This window comes from Octopus bimaculoides, chromosome 24, assembly GCF_001194135.2.
Source record: "Octopus bimaculoides isolate UCB-OBI-ISO-001 chromosome 24, ASM119413v2, whole genome shotgun sequence".
NCBI classification, from domain to species: Eukaryota; Metazoa; Mollusca; class Cephalopoda; order Octopoda; family Octopodidae; genus Octopus; species Octopus bimaculoides.
This window is the reverse complement of record NC_069004.1, coordinates 16,687,813-16,710,237: the sequence shown is the minus strand read 5'-3', so window position 1 is coordinate 16,710,237 and position 22,425 is coordinate 16,687,813. Positions and strand designations below refer to the sequence as shown.

At 35.2% G+C, this 22,425-nt stretch overlaps 1 protein-coding gene across 1 annotated transcript in view; it reads right to left on the bottom strand.

The window, feature by feature from the left end:
• Window positions 1–221: 221 nt before the first annotated feature.
• LOC106869830 (60S ribosomal export protein NMD3) overlaps window positions 222–22,425 on the bottom strand; it is a 34,010-nt gene continuing 11,806 nt past the window's right edge. Inside the window, exons 3-15 of the mRNA XM_014915724.2 lie at window positions 22,157–22,250; window positions 21,927–22,007; window positions 20,541–20,669; window positions 19,225–19,315; window positions 17,131–17,209; window positions 15,900–15,996; window positions 10,676–10,793; window positions 9,331–9,473; window positions 7,873–7,988; window positions 6,551–6,623; window positions 5,313–5,416; window positions 1,753–1,823; window positions 222–649 (exon numbers count right to left, since the gene is read on the bottom strand). Coding sequence (XP_014771210.1) covers window positions 516–649; window positions 1,753–1,823; window positions 5,313–5,416; window positions 6,551–6,623; window positions 7,873–7,988; window positions 9,331–9,473; window positions 10,676–10,793; window positions 15,900–15,996; window positions 17,131–17,209; window positions 19,225–19,315; window positions 20,541–20,669; window positions 21,927–22,007; window positions 22,157–22,250 — 1,330 coding nt within the window. The 3' untranslated portion in view covers window positions 222–515. The remainder of the gene's footprint in view (window positions 650–1,752; window positions 1,824–5,312; window positions 5,417–6,550; window positions 6,624–7,872; window positions 7,989–9,330; window positions 9,474–10,675; window positions 10,794–15,899; window positions 15,997–17,130; window positions 17,210–19,224; window positions 19,316–20,540; window positions 20,670–21,926; window positions 22,008–22,156; window positions 22,251–22,425) is intronic.

Genomic DNA, 22,425 nt, shown 5'->3' with positions numbered 1-22,425 from the left:
GTTTTGATAATGTGAGAAATGGTTGACTGATGTGATTGTGTTGGATTATTAGTCAAATTAACCAACTATGGCTCTCACTATTGAATTATTCAAGCATGTCTCTAACTACTGACTCGGCCAGCTGTAACTCCTTATTGAGTCAATCAACCATGGCTCTCAAATTTACAAAATAAATGCTTCGAAAATTCTTGAGTCATTTAAAATAATACTTAAAGACTTCAACCATTTAACAAGCTTTAATTACAGAATTTTAGTCATAATTCATGCAAAAATTATCAAATGTTTTCATTATAATTCCAGGTTAACAAAGCTGTAAACATAAGAGAGTCTCTGTACACTTCAAGGCTTCACCAATTCCAGCCAAACACATTTATATATGGGTGTGTATCTGAGAGGAGGTTTGTGTATGTTGGCCATATCTGCTGTGGGATAAATATATGTGAATGCATATTGTGTGTCTGTAGGAGTGCATGTTGTGAGCATGAGCGGCTGTAAAAGGACAAAGTTCAATGCCACTATGTAACCATATCAGCACCAGCTTCTCCTGTTGGATCACTCAGCACCAAATCTTCCAGCATCTCTTGAAGACTGATCTTTGGCAACCCTTCATCCTCAATATCATCCAAGTCCACAGGTGTTTTGGTTTTGTCTACAAATAAAGAAACAAATATCATTAACACAACAGTATGTTCTTGACACACTTCTCCAGCATCAAAGTTCTTCTGAAGAAGGATGGTTGTAAAATGCTGGACTGAACAAGAAGGTTGGAGAAAGTGGGGTTCAAACAACTATATTTACATTATTTACAAGACACCTGATGAAGGCTGGAGGGTATATCAGCTGAAACATTGTGTTAATAACAAACAAGATGAGGACAAACACCCGTCAAATGTAAATAATGTACATAAATGCTCATCTCTTAAATATAGAACAACTATATTTGTTTTATTATATATCATTTGTCCAAGAACACAACACAAAACTGCATTTCCCAAAATGAGAATGCCTTCATGAGGTTACCTGCCCTTCTGGAAAGAGCAACCAAATCTCCTCCAAATTATATTCTACCATCTTAGAAAAAAGAAATACACACTAAAAGATGGCCAGAATCCAGATCTGAACACTTTTGATCAGAACTGACATGGGGCAATTACATCAATCCTAGTGCTCAATTCTGGTGGGGAGGGGCTAGTTTATTACATCAATTCCAATACTCAATTGGTACTTATCTTATCAATCCTGAAAGGATGAAAGACAAAGTCAACCTCAGCAGAATTTGAACTCAGGAAGTAAAACCAGAAGAAATGCCAGTAATGCATTTTGCCCAGCATACGAACAATTCAGTCAGCTCACATTATTATTATATAATAACAACAACAACAATAATTCCTTTCTACTAAAGAAAGGAGGCCTGAAATTTGTGGGGAGGGGACTAATCGATTACATTGACCCCAGTGTTTCACTAGTATTTAAATTATCAACCCTGAAAGGATGAAAGGCAAAGTTGACCACAGCGAAATTTGAACTCAGAATGTAGTGATGGGTGAAATATCGCTACCCAGTGTGTTAACAATTCAGCCAGCTCGCTGCCTAAATAATAATAATAATAATAATGGTTTCAACTTTTGCCACAAGGGCAGCAATTTTGGGGGAGGGGATGAGTCAATTACATCGACCCCAGTGTTCAACTGGTCTTATTTTATCGACCCCAAAAGGATGAAAGGCAAAGTTGACCATAGAATTTTTAGTTACCCTTGAATATGTTCACATTTTGTCTGTAACCATCATCTTCTTCCAAATCTTCCAGAAATTCAGTATATGCACTGCAAAAAAATTTTTTTTAATGATTATTAGAAAAGAAAACAATAAAAATTGAAAATAAATTGATATTTAAAAGGAAAAAATGTAAAAATATGAAATTGGATTCTGTAAGGTAACCAATAATGGGGGAGGGTCAGTCTGATTAGAAATTGTTTTCGTTGTATAAGATTGTATTGTGTCCTTAAACAAAACTTATAACTCTTCATAAAGCAGTCTACCTAGCTGAGAAGGGGTACAAGTTACCCCCACTTTTATGTTTGAAAATGAAAATCAACGATACGTATTAAGCAGTCATCCGACTAGAAAAAAAAAATCACTTGCACGAAAAATTCATTCACCAATATCTAACCAATTACAAACACACAAATTGAACAAAAAAACATAAATGAATTTACTAAATGCAAATACCAGCATAACTATAGAAAAAGTAAAATGACTGAGCACATGGGTTACTAGACTACAGTATATATGATGGGCATTAATATTCATCCTAATATGGTAACAACAATACTTTATACTATCAAATCACTTTAACCATTTTGGTATCAGAAAATTTAACCCTTTAGCATTCAAATTACTCTGTCAAATATAATGCTTATATATTCACATCATCTTAACCCTTTAGCATTTAAACCAGTCATATCTGGCCAAGATATTCTACGTGTTTTAGTTCTAACGGCCAGAGCCTGCTTCTTGCACCTACCCTACAATGTCATTCTAAAAATAAACAGTCACATTATTGAAATCTCAAAGTTACAAGATTATGCATGAATAATTCAAAACAATGTGCATAAATAAGCATTACATTTGATAGAGCAATCAATGCTAAATGGTTAAATTAATCATACATTATTTCATAGGTTTGAGGTTTTGAGGATTTGATTGTTTATTTGTAAAATGAGACTGTGAGGTAGGTGTGAAAGGCTAGATCTGTCCAGTTTTAGCATAAAAAAGGTAGAATATTTGGGTCAGATATGGCTGATTTAAATGCTAAAGGGTTAAAAAAAAAAACTGTCTCTCCTATTTCAAATACACACATATTCACATCAGACGTGTGCATTGTCATACTTGTTATCGTCAACATATTTTAAGCCACCATAGAGTAATCAAGAAGAAGACAAAGAAGCTTGCCACCACTGTCATTATTGTTTGACAACTATTTTCCATGCTAGCATGGGTTGAATGGGTTGACAGGATCTGGCAAGCCACAAGGCCACGTCCGGCTCCAATATCAGCTTTGGCTACAGTTTCTATGGCTGGATGTCATTCTTAAGGCCAACCACTTTAAAGAGCTGGATACTTTTTTCCTGCCACCAGGACTGGTGAGGTTGCAGGTTACTTGCATGACAGGAAAACAAGAAGAGGAAAAGGGAAAAATTCCCACAACTAAATGAGGGGGTATTTGAGAGAGGGGGGTGGATTTATGATGGATGTTCAAAGGCTAAAGTAAGATAGAGCAAGAGGAACATACAACTCGGTATAAAAGAGACATGGCTAACCCTATAATAGGGGTGGGTAGGAATAGTTGAGAAAGGAGATAAAGGAAAGCAGCAATGGAGTGTGAGAGCAAACTCTCAAGATACGAGTTGAACACAAGAGAGGATAAGGACATTGGATCATGTGGGGGGGGGGGGTTGCTTTCATAGATGGTGAAAGATGGAGTAACAGATGGTGAAAGAAGAGAGTGATGAACAAGTGTGGAAGTATGGTTAAGGAAAATACAAGTATAAAGAGGTACAAGGTGAGAGGAGAATAGGTCACAAATAGTGGAATGATGTGCAATGTATAGGGAGCAGTGGAGAGGGAGATATGCCTCGCTTGCAACATGATAGAATCTTGCATACAAGGTGTGTGGATCTCTCTCAAACCTACAACTAGCTATCTCTGTGCCACAGTTAACAGCACTGCTACAATTTATATTCTATCAAAAGCTGATAAAAATAATTGTTTAATGCCAGCTTTCTATTGTCTATAAAACAATAAATGGAAAAACAAAACATATTTTAATATTTGTTTAATGAGTGATAAGAAAGTTTAGACAATGTCATTAGAAGCCACACAAACCGTATTAGTTTTTATTTTGAAATTTACAGACTGAGTATTAAATAGTTTCAAAAGGAAGCAATGAAGCTGCAATCATCAATTCGTATTCGAGTTGTAAGCATTATACTGGGTTGGCAGGAAAGTAATTTCATTTTTTTTGAATGACTTTTATCAATGTCATGATTTTTCCTTTTGTCATTTGATAGCTGTTACTTTTAGCTTACTTTAGAAGCAAATCGCACATGATTTTGTTTACAGCTATTAGTTCAGTGTCAATTTTAACACGGAGTGCAAAAACGAACATTTACACCATATTTTGCTTTTTTTATTTCCATAAAGGCAAAAAAACTGCTGAGGCTCACAAAGGGACATGTGAAGTTTATGGTGTTGATTGATTAACAGAAACCACATGTCAAAAATGGTTTTAAAAATTCCAATCTGGAGATTTTTTTACTCAAAGATGGCCAACATTCTGGTCAACTTACTGAAGTTGATGACTGAATCAAAACCATAATTGAATCTGGTTGTCATGTGTGAGAGATTGCAGAGAGGTTAAATGTATCACACACAACAATTGAAAATCACTTCAAATGTTTTGGACTCGAAAAGAATCTCGATATTTGGGTTTCACATAAACTGAAAGAGATTCACTTTACAAAATGGATCAATATTTGTGATATGCATCTCAAACACAATGAAATTGACCTTTTTTTGAAACGAATCATCACTGGTGATGAAAAATGGATTGTCTACAATAACATCAATCAAAAACGATCATGGTCCAAGCATAACGGACCAGCACAAACCACATCAAATGCTGAATTGCATAATAAAAAAGGTCATGCTGTCAATTTGGTGGGATTACAAAGGGGTTGAAAAACCAAACAATCAATTCAAATGTTTGTTTCTTCCAGTTTCATTAATTGTTGACAGTAATCAAAGAAAAATAGTTAGCATTGGCAAATTGTAAAGGAATTGTGTTCCACCATGACAATGCTAGACCACACACGCCTTTGCTAACTTGTGAAAAATTATTGGAGCTTGGTTGGGAAGTGATGTCACATCCACCACATAGCCCTGACCTTGCACCATCAGATTACCATTTATTTCGAAGTTTGCAAAATTCTTTGAATGGTAAAACTTTCAATAATGATGATGAGCTGAAATTGCACTTGCTTCAGTTTTTGGCTAAGGACCAGAAGTTTTATGAGCTTAGAATCATGAAGTTGCCAGAAAAATGGCAAAAGGTCATCAAACAAATTGGAAAATATATAAGTGATTAAAGTTCATTCTTTGTATGAAAAAAATGACTTTTACCTCACACTAAAAAACCGAAATTACTTTCTTGCCAACCCAATATTTTGTCTCCTCCCACTGCCTTCCCTATTTTGAAGAGAGAAAACATTTTTCTGCATATGATAAAGAATGAAAAAAGAAGAAAAACTTACATTCCATCACTTGAAGAATCAACAAGATCAGGGAGAACGTGTTTCAGTTTCCAGTTTCGCTGACGATTTCTCTTTGTGCGATTATACAACTTCTTCACCAAAACCTACCAAAAAGAAACATTGAACAAAACACATTCATGTCATAATTAATAAATATATAAACTTGAGACATAAAACCTCACAGCTATAACACAGGGAGAACATGACGGTGTAGTGCTCATGCTATATTAATGTACATTAGTGCAGTAAATTATTTGAAGTAGCTACAGGAACAATATTTGTGAGAGTAAGGCATTGGATAAACTGATCACAGAACTTTGTTTACTCCAGTTTCCTGACTGACAAAACATAGGCTCCACTTGCATGATCCGCCTTGAATTAGTTTGTGAAAGAAAAGGTTTTCAGTTGCAAAAACAATTACTCCAATAAAAGTGTCATAAACCAGTTCAAAGAAAGCTTTTATTCAAACTTTATTTCTGCTCGTTGACTAATCCGTTAATCACTGCTGTCCAATGATTAAGATGCATTGTTTTATATTAAATAAAGCCAGTAACCATCTATCAACATCATTTGACACTATGCCAAACCCTCGTACTCGATACAAAATAAGTTATCTATATTTTTATCTATTATTTACTATTGTAGAAAGGAATTAATGATAGAATATCATAATTCATAACAAAAACATTAAAAAATGACTGGTTAAAAATCAAGAACAAAAACTAAACCATATTCCACTCTAATTTCCACTTTAAAGTCTTCATTTTTTTCTGATTTGTTTTGTTACTATTTTACATCCATATTTCCAGCAGCAAAATAGTTTACAAAATGGTTTTGTGGAAGCAATTGTGAATTAACCCTTTAGCATTCCAAATGTTCAGGCAAATGTAATGCTTTCTCATTTGCAATGTTTTTTAATTAATCATGTATTATCTCATAGCTTTGAAATTTTGTTGGTGTGATTGTATATTTTTAGAATGGCATTGACGGGTGTGTATGATAGGCTAGATCTGACTGGTTTAAATGTTAAAGGGTAATCTGTTGCAAACGAAAAACCCACCTAAAGAAATATAGATATGTAGCCTACACAATGACAGCAGCAACAACAAAGTATGGACACATGATTTAACATTTGAAGTTAACATTCACAAGCTCTGGATGTTAACCTCAAAGCTATAATGTCTATTTAACAAATCATCATTTTATGGTGTAAAAGACAAAAATAAACTGTCCCTTACCACATCGGGTACCCTGTCTTTTTTCATGTTCTCAAAATCTGAGTTATTCACATTAGAATTTACCAAATGAAATCTGAATAGGAAATAAAAATGGAAAAATCATCATCATACAAAAATTTTTTAACATGATCCAATTAACCTTTTCATTACCAACCCACCCAAAACCACTCAAAAATTTCTTTGGCTTTACAAGCTTCCAATATAGGAATATTGTGTGTGTGTAATTTGATTTTATAAATATATTTTTTCTAATTCACCTCATTTTTAATTTTTATTTACTTGTAATTTTAATTCACCTGTAAAAGTGACAAATTTGGATTAATTTGACTTGTGAATCATTCTATATATTTCTGTACATTTACATATGTCAGTGTGTTTTTCTAGTTTTTTTCAACAATAAATTCCACTACTGCATTCTATTTTTACCTTTATGCTATACCTGTCTTTATGTATATTTAAGTTCAACAGATTGAAAATAAACCAATAATTTTCACAATTCTATTTTTAAATTCTGTTGTATACTCAATTGAATATTAGCTAATAACTCATTTTCTATGATTAGACAAAATTTAAATAATTTTAAATTTCATTGAATTTACCTCTATTTACGTGTAACTTGATTTGCTTTAAGACAAACTATGCAATAGATTTGGTTAAGAACCTTTTGCTAAATTATGTTCCAAAAATCACAAATATGTCAATAAATAAAAAAGTCAGCCTAAATTCACAATCATACTAGAACTTAATTGTAACAGGTAAGGGAGTATATTTTGGTGAGAAATATAGTAATGAAAGAATTAATCATTATTTTTAGGTTAAACCTATATTGTTGTCTTCTCTAATATATTCCACACCAAAACAACCAGGGATGGCAAGAAGAATCACAAAAGTTTTAGGGTAGTAGAGATGGTCTGTGTTAGTACAAAATTCATTCAGATGTAGAAACAATAATTTTGATATTATTGTAAGAAGGAAATCTGTTTGAAGCAAAATGCTATGATATCTTTAAATAAAAATGCAGTTACAAGAAATTTTTGTAAACAAATATACAAACTAGTGTATATTGTAGTACTGTTCCCAGCAAAGTACAAAACATAATTACTTCAACATATATTACTTTTAGAGATTATATTTCATCTTCTCAGATAATATTAGTCTTCTTCATGTGCCATTTGTGAAACCTAATTTCCTCAGAACCAATCTCTTAAATAAAATTCCAACATAGAAGTTGGTAACATTGACAATATCTAGTTTTAAAAAACTGCAGCCAAGACAAACATGCAAAGTAAGATTAAGAAAACAGGAATAATATTTGTACAAACCCTAACACAGTATCCCCAGGGTGAAGAGTATGTCCAAGATGAGTCTTACAGTAGTACTGCTGGCCATTAACACCAAGATCATTAGTACGAGCGACCCACACTTCTGAGAGAACATGCTGGAAAGAAATTTTCAATTGAGTGTGTTTTGAGTCATCACATAAGACTAATTCAATATGTCAATTTCTGAGAAATTAAACTTTCTTTACCACGTTCTGTTGAAATACACTGCCTTTTTGTATCAATTAATTTTGAAAATGACAAAGAAATTAGTAAAATAAGTATCGTTATTAACCCTTTAGCATTCAGATTACTCTGTCAAATGTAATGTTTACTTAACTGTTTTGAATTAATCATGCATTATCTTGTAGCTTCAAGATTTTGATGATGTGACTATTTTTATTTTAGGATAGCTGTGAGAGGCTGGAACTGGCCAGTTTGAATGTAAAACAGATAGAACATTTAGGTCAGATATGACCAACTTAAATACTGGTGTTTGAAACCCAAATTAGTATCGAATTTTGATTTTTGATAAGAGGTTCTAATTTACATCACTTTAAAACAGGATGTTTGTATCATAGAAGCAGAAGAAATCTCAGGCATTCATCATCATCATCATCATCATCATTTAATGTCCACTTTCCATGCTGGCAGGAGCTGGCTAGGCAGAAGACTGCACCATGCTTCAGTCTGTTTTGGCATGGTTTTTATGGCTGAATCCTATTTCTAACACCAACCACACTGCATTCTGGTATAAAAAGGGTTAGCAGTGCCAATGGGAAATATTTTGGTCTGTTAACTTCAATTTATTAGCTTAAATTTTGATAACTCACTTTGGTTCAAATGGTTTGACAAATCATTAAAAGTGCCGGATACAAGTTTAGATATAAATTCACTCCTCATTTATTACATGTAGGGTTTTAACAAACATGTTGCATATACAGAAATGATTAAATATGTAATCATACGGACAATAAAAAAGGAGATACAGAAAATTCAACCAGTAAACAATGGCACCAAGTTTAAATGAATATAACTGAAATAAATCAATAAACACATTTTAAATAGATTCACAATAAACTAATTCCCTCTGAGTGTCAGTAATCCAGAACTCTTCACTCATTCAACCACAACACATTTATGCTGAAACCACATCACACCTGCTTTACAGGGAGAGAGCTTCTACATGGTCATTTGACTTGCTAGAAATAACAGCCAAATCTACTCTCAAATCATACTTCAGTCCCCCATCTACCAAACAAAATCCATCGGGTAACATCACCATCGTTTAACGTCTGCCTTCCATGCTGGCAGGAATGGGACAAACGCATACAGTACATTGTGGGGGCAGGGAAGAAAACAGGATGGTCATGGCCAAAACCTCTCTGATCACAGATCTGCTGAATGAGGTCTGATTCAAGTTAAACAACATGAGCTGTTTTACTTCAACAATAGACTTACTTTCTTTGAAGCAGGAGACACATGGGGTATCTCATGAAATGGAATTGGGTCAATTTCCATTACCATGTATTCAGTGAGTTGCTTTGGGGTACTCAGACTCTGAAAGGGTTCTCTCCAGTAAACCTGTCCACTGATTTCTGCAACTGGAAATGGAAGGAAACAAGTAAGTACAGCAGACATTATTACAATACCTCTTCTTAATAAGCATCTTTTAATAACAACAACAATCTTTCTCCCAATACAACAGCAATATCATAGATATTTCGCTCATTATCATATAGCAATAGAGGAGATAAGTGAAATCTGGATATCAAAACAAAATGTACAGATGTCCACACTACTACTGTGGACACAATGGTGAAACCACTTTAGTGAAGAAGGTATTAGATTCTTTATACAAAATGTCAAGATGAAATTCTTGTAGAGGAAGGAAGAGGAGTCATTATGACATTACCATACTGATCCGAAGTACAGTTATTTAAAAGATGTTGTAATATCTAGACATCACCATCCTCATACAAGTATTTTAATTACATTAACATGCCAACAGAAAATAATATTATGGTATGCTACAATTCTGGAATGCGGTTACTACCATTAAAAAAGTATTGCTATGCTAAAGCTAAAACACATGACAATGTCATAATACAGACACAGAGACATATTAAAATCATAGCATAAACTTATAGAAGTATTTAACAGGTGGAAGGACAAAATGGGAAAATAGTGATCAGGTTTTTAAAAAGCAGGCTGTAGTAGAATAGGGTGCTAACAAGGAGATTTACCTCAAATCTAACAAATGGAACGAAGTACTAGTCTCAGTGTGACCCTTCAGGAGACATATCCTCACATTACTAGATAACACTATTAAATTAACCACTGCTTCAGATGTTGCCAGCTGAACAAATTTCTGATAATCAAGCATTAGGAAACACATTTGCCATCATAACTATCATCATGTGCCCACTTTTCTATGGAATGGACAGGTTTTCCTCAGCACTGCTTCTTGCTACTTGTTGTGGTCTCTTCAAAGATGGAGCCGTCAGCACTTCGTTACTAATCTTCTATATACACTCCTTCCAGTTCAATTGTTTCCTACTTCATTTAATTGTTATTCTTCCCAAGTCTTACAGGTTCACACCAGGGAAGTCTTCGCAGATGATTCTTTTAATGTCCATTTATTTTCAGCTCCTTTGTCACTGCAGTTGTTGTTCAGGCATGTTAACTTGCTCTTGCAAACCAATAAGGGAGATGCAGGAGGGGAGAGAGGGAAAGGAGGAGAGAGAGAGAGAAAGACAGCACCGAGAAGACCAGTTGTGGTGTAACGATGTGAAATTATCCTTACTTTGTAAAGAAATGGGATCAATGATATGAACTGCCTTAGTTACTCGGTACACAACACAAATTTGTGAAATGTTTCCAAGAGAAGCTGCCAGTTTCTTGGGAAGACATACAACATCATCCTGCAAGTAGAAAAAAACAAAAATAAAACAAATTATTTTTAAATAAATCTAAATCTAAAATATAGCAGTCATTTTACACAGCTCAGAGGAAAACATAAATGTACATCCACAAGTAAGTAAGGCGGCAAACTGACAGAATCATTACTGCTGGATAGAATGCTTTGCAGTTCTCATTCTAGTTACCTGCACTCTGAGTTCAAACTATGCCAAAGTTAGCTTTGCCCTTCATCCTCTTAAGATCAATAAATAAACCATCAGAACAGTCAATTCATTAAGTGTGTGTGTAATACTTAGCCACTTTCATTTCATGTAAATTCTTACTCAATTGGTCAAAAACTTAATGTTCAATGACAAGACCAACAGAATCCACCACTCATTGCCATAGATATGGCTGTGTGGTTAAACAGTTCACTCAGGGCTATACATTCACAAAATGGGACTGAACCCAGGACCACACTGTTGGGAAACAAGTTTCTCAGCCACACAACCATGCTCTCTCTCTCTCTCTCTGTGTGAGTGTGTACATAAAGTGAGCAAGAGAGATATAATTGTTTTTCTGGACAGGGCACTATGTGAATTAGTTCACTCTGAAGTATATAATAATATTTTATGTCTAGCAGTGTCTTGAACAGGTTTCATAAACACTAGCAGGAACACAAAACTAATAATTTCAATGTTATGTTATATGGACAATAATAATTCTAATTTGCACAAACCAGAAATTTTGAAGTGGGGGACAAGTCGATTACATTGACCCCAGTCCTTGACTGTTACTTATTTTATCAACCCTGAAAGGATTGGAGGCAAAGTTAACCATGACAGAATTTGAACTCAAAATATAAAGAGCAGGAAGAAAAGCCACTAAGCATTTTGTCTGAAATGCTCATGATTCTGTAGGAGCACTTCATTATAATTCTATATCTGATGTCTTAGCCTCAAAAAGTAGCAATACTCATGTTTCATACTACTAAGCCTGATATTAGGGATGAGAATTATGAAAACAATTCTTCAATTATACATAACTAGTACAAAAACTGCCCTCCGGGTTGCACATTTTGTTATTAAATATACACATAGATATGATACATAAATTTTAGAGTAAATTGACAATATGCTCATGAATTGAACAAAGACTCTGTTACAGTTTGTTCTGTAATCAGTAAAACAATCCATGATACATTTAAAAAAGATGATAATGAAAATTGGAAAAGAGATGAGACTGTCAAGGGGAAATGTTCATGAATCTTCATTTGAGTGAATTTGAAAATAGATGCTCTGCTGGAAATTAATGAATTACATTTACCAATATAGGCGCAGGAGTGGCTGTGTGGTAAGTAGCTTGCTTACCAACCACATGGTTCCGAGTTCAGTCCCACTGCGTGGCACCTTGGGCAAGTGTCTTCTACTATGGCCTCGGGTCGACCAAAGCCTTGTGAGTGGATTTGGTAGACGGAAACTGAAAGAAGCCTGTCGTATATATATATGTGTGTGTGTGTTTGTCCCCCCACCATCGCTTGACAACCGATGCTGGTGTGTTTACGCCCCCGTAACTTAGCGGTTCGGCAAAAAGAGACCGATAGAATAAGCACTAGGCTTACAAAGAATAAGTCCTGGAGTCGATTAGCTCGACTAAAGGCGGTGCCCCAGCATGGCCACAGTCAAATGACTGAAACAAGTAAAAGAGTAAAAGAGAGTATATGAAGAGTTGAGTTTTGCTATATTGTCGTTTCATTATATTCACTTATAGACATCTTAAGTATTTCTAGTGTCCCTTTCCTAGCAATTAAAAATAAACTTAAGTACATTTCAATTAAAAGAGAGTAATGAATGTCTCATATAACTGTAGAAATTTTTTGCAGACACAACAGTCAGCAAATGGACCCTTTTCATTCATCTCGGTTAATATTTTTATATTTTCTTTTCTTGATGCTCTTGATAATGCAACATACATCTGGCCATGTGTGAAGAATTGTGTTGGGAGATGATATTATTGACTAAATAATTTCAAGGTGGTGCCCCAGCATGACTGCAGTCTAACACAATTTGAAAACTTAATTCTATTAGATAGGGATTATTGTTTTAGCACTACAAAATACTTTTAAAAATAATTTACTCGTTTTGTTTTGTTTTTTTTTCACTTTATTACATTTTTTATGAAAGCAAAGAAAAGCTATTTGTTTACATATGGAATTCAGACGGAAGTTGACATTTAAAACAGAAGTGAATCTTAAGCATTGCAATTTATGTTTAATATATAATTAAACTTTATAGTTTAAAAATAATGGGAAAATACTATGAATGAAGTGCCCTCTGAAATGTAAACACAAATGGAATGAAACAAATTTCATGTAAATTGGATAAGTGGTTGTGAAGATATTAAGGGTTTTGGGGTATAAATACCCAAAACGGTGCATAATGGAATAAGTCTCTGAAATTAACTTAATCCTGAAAGGGAAGTAACTATTACCTTTCGATTAGACCAACTTGACAACAAAAAAATACGATTTTTTTCTTCAGTAAATGTTTCTATTTTCGCTTTTGTTAAACACAATATTTTAATCATTTAGAAATATTTTTAAGTGAATGTGATTTCAAAAATGTAAGTGGTTTGTACAATAAGTATTTATATTTTAGCTTTCTTTAAACAGACAATATTTCAATGTTTTTTAAAATTATTTTCAAGTGGATACCATTACAAAAATTTTTTTGGCATAAATATTTCGTAAAAGAACCATTCATAACCTCAGTGTGAAATAATTTTCTTTCCATAGGTTTTTTCCAAGTGCATTCAATGTATCTCACTGCCAAAAATTTGGCTGCTCTTTCTAGCATGCCCTGCTACCACATAACTGCTATTTGTGATAAAGGACCCAAAATACCTGTTACATAGTAGCAGGGCATGCAAGAAATAGCAGCCAAATCTTTCCTTTTCTGGGGAAAGGAGCCACTTACTCATGATTTCGATGTTACATTCATTGAAAGCGTGCAAAATAACTTGGGGGGAGGGGGAAACCCATGAAACAAAACTTCGTTGCTAGGAAACTCAGACTTTCCTGGTGACCGAACAGGTCACTGGTAGTCTAGTGTCTGTGTGTGTATAGACAGACAGACAGATAGATAGATAGATAGATAGATAGAAAGATAAAGATATATGGCATAGGAACTAGAGGTTTCAGGTGTTTCAGATTGCAAGACTGTGTGAGAGAATCATGATGGAGGAGAGAGTGTATCCACATGGATGATAGTTCACTTGCAGTTAGATATTCTGCAAAGAAAGAGACTTGAAAATGTCACTATGAAAGGTTGCTAAATGTAGAGAATGCATGGGAGAAGGAGTGTCTGCCTAATGTAGAGGAAAAAGTTCTGAGAGTGTAGTTGTTAAATTAAGAACAGGCTGGGCAAAGTTTAGAGTGTTACTACCTTTGTTGGTAACAAAGGGCTTCTCTCTCAGAGTCAAAGGCAGATTGCTTGAAGCCTGTGTAAGTAAAGCTATGCTGCATAGCAGTGAAACACAGGCTATGGCTACAAAGAACATGAGAAGGTTTGAAAGAAACAAAGCCAGCATGCTCTGCAGGATGGGTAAATGATTTAAGAGAAAAATTGGATATAGGAGGCATCAGATGTAATGTGCAAGAGAGAAGACTACGCTAATATGGGCATGTGATGCATATGGATGAGGACAGCTGTATAAAGAGGTGCTGGTGTCAAACTGTGGAGGGAACATGTGGAAGGGGTAGACCCAGGAAGACACAGGACAAAATGTCTTAGCACGTGTTCTTTTATGGTACCACATAAAAGAACATGTGCTAGTGTCATGTAAATGTGCCTGTGCCAGTGTCACACAAAAGTGCCAGTGTCATATAAAAGCATCCATGCCAGCGACATGAGAAAAGCACCCAGCACACTCTGTAAAGTGTTTAGCATTAGGAAGGGCATCCAGCCATAGTAACCATACCTAAACAGACAAATGGAACTAAAGCAGATCTCCAGCAGGCCAGCTCCTGCCAAACCGTCCAACCAATGCCAGCGCTTGGAAAATGGATGTTAAACAATGATAATGTGTGAGAAATTATGATAAACTCAAGTTTACATCATTCCTTCCTTCCAGATGGAGGTTTCATCATTGGGATTGTTTGGAATGACAGCTTTGGACACAAGGTTCTATTGCATTGTTACAGAGATCAAATGTTGATACACATAAGGAACAAATGATACTAACTTGTGTTTATCATAATTTCTCTTACATTTGCTCTGTACATCATAACCAGTAATAGCATAGTAATAACACAGCCACTCGGCTGGAGTAGCCTGGATGATGAAAATCTACAGAGAACCCTAGTATCAACGGTACACACAGAATATATATATTGCTAGGGACAGGCGTGACTGTGTAGTTTAAAAGTTTACTTCACAACTGTATAGTTCCAGGTTCAATCTCACTACATGACATCTTGAGCAACTGTTTTTTTGTAGCCTTAAGCCATCTAAAGCCTGTTGGGTGGATTTGATAGACAGAAACTGAAAGAAGCTCACTGAAATAGTTGTAAACAAGTCTCACTGTTATACAAGCAGTGTTATACATTTTGTGTCTATGTATATCACATCATCATTTTAACAACCACTTTCTCATGCTCACATTGCTCAGGACATTGCCCTTCCTTTTGCCAACCTTCACCTGTTTCCAAGCAAAATATTTCCCGATGACCAGACAGGTTTTCCAAAAAATACTGAAAACAATGGGCACCATTTGCATAATGGTGACACTCATTTACAACAATTGTGATGTAAAGGCAAGGAGACAATAACACACACACACACATATATATAAATATAAAATAGGCTTCTCTCAGTTTCTGTCTACCAAATCCATTCACAAGGGTTTGGTCAGCCTGAAGCTATAATAGAAGACATTTGCCCAAGATACCATGCAATGGGCTTGAACCAGGAACCATGTGATTGAGAAGCAAACTTCTTACGACACACCCACACAAATATAATCAGACAAAGGGAAAACATTTACAGCTTTGATAACTAAAATCAGTTCAATTTTTCTCCATTTTTCTGTTTTTAAATGATTATTTTAAAAAACAAACAAATAGATCTCACCTTACACACAGGGACAATCTCCACTGAGAACGCCCATTTATAGTTGGCAATGTTGCTGTGAATGTCCATAGAGAGAAGTTCCTGAGCTATCTGATACCTAGAGAAACACAAACCAAAATTAGCAGAGAATATATGGCTTCCAAAATGTTGTGTGTATTTTCACTGTTCCCTAAAAGACAATTAACAAAGGAATTGAAAGCTAAGAAAATGCTGAGGATAACCCTTGCTCATCCAACTACCAATTGCAAACTGCATTACTGTGTACATTAACATATATCTTCAATAATTCAAACTGAATATTAAACTACAACAAATGAAGAAAAGCTTTGTTTGAAATATCAGTATTCTCATCTCTGATGCATAAAAAAAATAAATTTTCTTCATTGTTTTTTCTTTTACATAGGGGTACTGTATTATATATAAATATAATACAGTACCCCTATGTTTTGAAGCTGTTCAACTGCCAAATATCCCATTAAGATACCTGAGGTAACTGATAACATTAAATACAGGAGTGAAGTGGAGTGAAATAGTAATCCAATAGAAAGTAAAAATTTCAGAGCAAAAACAGTATGAAATTTTATGTAACAAGCAGTAAAAAAAATGTGAGTACATACAACAAATAAAGATTTACAATGTTAGTGGTGAAAAAGGGGAAAAAAAGAACAAACTACGCTAAATATTAACTTTCTATAAATATCCAGTAAACTTGGTTATTTCCTATTGATTGTAAACAATCTTGCTGAGTGATTCATGCTGCATATCTGATATTTACAAGGGCTTTACTTTTTCATATTACTTGGTTGATAATTCTTAATTTTTAATGTTTTCTATGTAGTATACACATATAATTTTTATAGAAGTGGAGAGAGGAAATGTTTATTCAAATTAGCTTTTATAAGTAAAAGTGTGCACAAAATGTTACAAATGGCAATTAAATATATGAACTAAGAAAACAGCTTTCTAAGCAATGGCACAATCACCATACATCCTGGGACAAGAGGGCAGCAAAATAATATTTTTCCTGCACTCAGGACTGTGATCAAAAACCCTTTTTCTCACACTAATTAGAGTATGACAACATTCTGACTATCAGAAGCTATCTCAATGGTTAGAGCTTAAAAAGATGAACTAACAACATAAAACAGAGTCACACTGAAGACACAAAGAGAAGGCATGACAAATAAAAGAAAATCATTGTTAAGGGATGTGAAAATACTACTCAACTCACTTGCATGGTACCACTAACAGGAGAAAGTCCACAAGTTTCCTGGCATCGTTTTTCGAAGCATAATAAAAATCCAAACCACCTATATGAAAAATAATATAATCATCATTTAATGTTTGTTCTCTGTGCTGGTTCAACAGGATCCAATCCAAAATTTGGAGGACTGAATCATGGACTAATTTTTGGCAATGGTTTGTAATGCCAACCACTTTGCAGTGTACTGGATGTTTTTTTTCATAGCGCCACCACTAGTGAGGAAACCTTGGAACACGAAGACAAAAAGGTCTAAAGGAGAACAGGGAATTGGGAGAGGGAGAGAGCAATGATTTCAGGCAAGGTGATGAGAGAGAGGTTGAAGTACGATAGAAGGAACAGATTGAGGGAGTAAGAAAGTAGTTGCTATTGTGGGAAGGAATATGGAAGGAAGAGGGGAAGGAATATGGAAGGAATATGGAAGGAAGAGGGGAAGGAATATGGAAGGAAGAGGGGAAGGAATATGGAAGGAAGAGGGGAAGGAATATGGAACGAAGAGGGGAAGGAATATGGAAGGAAGAGGGGAAGGAATATGGAAGGAAGAGGGGAAGGAATATGGAAGGAAGAGGGGAAGGAATATGGAAGGAAGAGGGGAAGGAATATGGAAGGAAGAGGGGAAGGAATATGGAAGGAAGAGGGGAAGGAATATGGATGGAAGAGGGGAAGGAATATGGAAGGAAGAGGGGAAGGAATATGGAAGGAAGAGGGGAAGGAATATGGAAGGAAGAGGGGAAGGAATTTGTGCAGTGGTCAATAACAAAGAGAGGGAGTGGTAAGGATGATGAGATGGGTGAAGTTGAGCAGGATACATGGCATCAATATCCCTTGTTGTGATGCATTATTTTGTAAAAAAAAAAAAAACTAGCACTGCTTAGTGGAAAGTAGTAATTCAAAGAAAATCATCATCAAATGTCAAGCTGTCATAATTCTTAAGAAGCCATACTCAAAATAGTAGGTCATATAATAAGTGCCCAATAAATTCTCATGTGTAATTCTATTGCATTAAATATATTGGCATTAAAGTAATTGTCAATAAACTCATTGCCCTGTGTTTTATCTGCAGAGTAATTAAGTTGCAAAGTTCCAAAGAGCAAAAAATATAATTAAATTTACTCAATATATACATAAAAAAAGAAGAAAAAAATCTAGTGTACAGAAAGTGTGATAAGCCATGGAGCTGAATGAGTAAATCATCATCATCATCATTGTTTAACGTCCGCTTTCCATGCTAGCATGTGTTGGACGATTTGACTGAGGACTGGTGCAACCGGATGGCTACACCAGGCTCCAATCTAATTTGGCAGAGTTTCTACAGCTGGATGCCCTTCCTAACGCCAACCACTCAGAGAGTGTAGTGGGTGCTTTTACGTGTCACCCGCACGAAAACGGCCACGCTCGAAATGGTGTCTTTTATGTGCCACCCGCACAAGAGCCAGTCCAGGGGCACTGGCAACGATCTCGCTCGAAAACCCTACAAGGCCAGTCAGGCGGTACTGGCAACGGTCACGCTCAGGATGGTACATCTTATGTGCCACCCGCACAAGAGCCAGTCCAGGGGCACTGGCAACGATCTCGCTCAAAAACCCTACAAGGCCAGTCAGGCGGTACTGGCAACGGTCACGCTCAGGATAGTACATCTTATGTGCCACCCGCACAAGAGCCAGTCCAGGGGCACTGGCAAAGTAAAATATGTGAAAACTGGAAAGAAATGAAGTGAGCACGATCTACTGGGTGAGTAATGTCAGCAAGCGTGAACAGTGCAGAGAGAAACTGGGCTGTGAAGGCTTTCATTGTAGAGTTCAAGACGATTGCAATAGTATGTGATGCATGTGAAGAATGACAGTTAATGAAAAATTGCTAAAGGATGGAGGTAGGAAAAGCATGTGGAAGGAGAAAACTGAAAGGGGCAGACATGGCTGATTTCAAGAGCCTCACAAAAGATGATAAAAGGACCACAGAATGGAGGGAGAGAGAAAGAGATAGACACCATGTTGAAAAGTGAGCTGTTCAACTGATTCCAGCATGGAAAAAGTAAAGTTAAAGATGATGCTCAACTATACATACCATGCATAGGTTTAATGTTTACAGTGTTCTGGTACATATTATGCTTCAACAGAAGTTGCTCCAAGTAATAGAATGTTTTCTTGTGTTGTGTCTGCAAAGAAACGAGAAATCTATTACAGCATTTCATTAAGCTAGTCAGCAACAATCAAAACAGCTGGAATTAGTAAAACAGTTGCAACAGATTTTCATTGTTCAGTACCTGCTCTAACATCAATCCAAATCTTACCCAAATCAGATTAAACCATTCATAACTATGTTTCTTGTGAACAGATTGATTGTGTGATTCAGTTAATTTTGAAATATTAAAATTTTGAAGCATCAAAATACTTATTAAAATATCTGTAACTTTATATAGATTAGTATATGATGCTGGTGTTAACCAACTGAAATCTCATGACATTATTCATGTTATGAAATTTTAATATAAATATGAATACTTTATTATAGGCAGTTTCAGATGGGTTAACATAGGTATTTTTACTCAGAAGTAAACTGACACTTTGTTGGCTTCAAAGATGAATGTTCCAGTTGATCCAATCAACGGAACAGCCTGCTTGTGAAATTAACGTGAAAGAGGCTGAGCAATGCCCAGAGATGTAGTTCTGAGAGAGATTCAGCATGACACAAAATGTGACATGGCTGGCCCTTTGAATTACAGGAACTACTCATTTCTGCCAGCTGAGTGGACTGGAGCAATGAGAAATAATAAAGTGTCTTGCTCAAGAACATAACACACGAATAAGTAACAAGCCTTTACATCTGATAATAAGTTTTGAGTGTTAGATGTTGCATTATGAAGTAAAGTGCTATAAGAGTACTAAGTTATGAGATTGTGTCAAATGTTTTAATTACATCAGCAGTTCTATGTTCATCTCAATGGTCCAGTTCCTTTAACAGCACTAAAAGGTAAGCAGCCACAGCAATGTATAACAAACAAATGCTTTTTTAGCTTGTAGTACTGAGTTCCAATCTTACTATGGGCTAAGGATAGACATGGGTACTAAAAGGAGTATTACATATCATCAAAGGAGCAACTCCATAGTTACTAAAACTGTTAGGAATAGTCAAATTACCATCAAATTACACATTAAATAAAGGATGCATTAGACACAATAATCTAAAGTGTACAAAAAGATAGGACGATCAAGGTTAGAACAGCTTCGATCATAGGCCTTCTTATCAGGGATGAACTGGAATTGAACATCTCATGATTTTATTATTAAAAGTGATGACCAAGTAATTGTCTTGCAGAAAAATTATCGAGGGGAGGGGGAAAGAAAGAGAGAGTGAAACAGAAGAAGAGAGGAATAACTAACCTTTTGTCTGATTTGAACCACAGCCCTCCAAAAGTCTTTAGCCTCAACACGGTGACAATCAGAACACATCTGGTTGTGAACAGTAAACTCTACTATAAATACTTGCTGTAACACAGCTCCATTAATAATCTGAATTTTAAAAAATGGAAACCATTAATTTATTATCATCTTCATTTTCATCAGTTAAACATTTTTCAGTAGGTCGATAAATTTATAACCATACAAATATACACTGAAAAGAGATGAAAATTTGTAACTGCAATGATTATTAGATGAAAATCATTTTAATGTCCACTTTTCCATGCTTAAATAGATCAGACAGAATACCACTTATATAACAGCAGACACTTGTTTTATAACAATCATACAATGTCAAAACAAGGAGGCACACACACACATACATGACAGGCTTCTTTGAGTTTCCATCCATCAAATCCATTCAGTTTTGACTGGGTACAGAATATTGTCGTAGTTCTGTAATAAATTTTTTTGACCAGAAATGAAGGACTCAACCAGTTATACCGGCCATACCAAGCCAAAATATATAAGTTTGTTTTATGTTCAAATCAGCCTGATCCAGCTTCTCACACCAACCCTACAATGTCATTCTTAAACTAAACAATCACATCATTGGAATCTCAAAGCTGTGAGTTAATGCATGATTAATTCAAAACAATGTGAATAAATAAGCAAAACATTTGCCCGAATAATCTGAATGCTAAACGGTTAGAGATTTTGGTAAAGTCAAGATGGATAACATCTAATCATGAGCTGCGACCTGTGATTTGGGTGATGCCTTCAGCAAATTCAATGACTCGGCCACAGAAGCTGGATTTAGGGATAAATCCAAATAGTGAGGGTTGAATAAGGCTAAGAGATTCCCAGAGTATTTCTCTGAGAGAGTTCCATCAACAGGACAATACAGTTCATGATACTGACTGGACAGTAACTGATATGTGATGTGCAGCTGTCCTTTTTCAACTGGAGAATATCATAAACATCATCATTATAACATCCACTTTTCATTACTTATATAAGCCAACTAATGCTTTGTAAGTGAATTTGGTACATGGAAACTGTGTGAATGTTGTGTATGCAAGTGTATATGTATATATTTACATGTACTTACAAATACATATGTATATACATGCATGTGTGTACACCACATTCTTATGCTTGTATCTTGCTCCCACCACATGACAACCAGTGCTACTTTGTTTATGTCCCCATAAGATAGCAGCTTGGTAAAAAGAAATTGACAGAATAAGTACCAGCCTTTTAAAAACATAGTGCTACAGTCTACTTGTACAACTAAACCCTTCAAGGTGGTGCCACAACATGGCTGCAGTCCCAATCCCTGAACAGAATAAAAGAATATGTCCTCACTTCTTTCTGTATAGTTAACTTCAGCTTGATCCGTTGGGAGTGTGGCTCTGTCCAGATAAAGCCAGCATCAATTAAATTAACCTAGAAATGAGAAGAATTAAGACCTCTTTTAGTAAAAAAGATGTAGCTCTAAACTTGCTGAAATAAATCCAAAATACAAAACAATACAACAATCACCTCCATCCTGTACATAAAACTCAAACACCTTTTTTTTTTTTTTCCAGCTTTACCTTATTAAGGCCTTTTAGTTTTTTCAAACAGATTTTCAACAGTTGCTTCGATTCCAACTGTGCAGATACCCAAGTGGCAGGTGGTTGCAGATATCTGCGAAGAAAGAGACAAGAAACTCAATCCATAAAGTTTGTATCAGAATTACCTATAAGTAAAAAAGAATCCAAAGTATTAAAGAAATTGACAACAGAGTTGCCATTATTTATTCTATTAATCAGAATTCACATATTTAGAATAGATACAAGAGTTTGTATAATAACTTCTTATA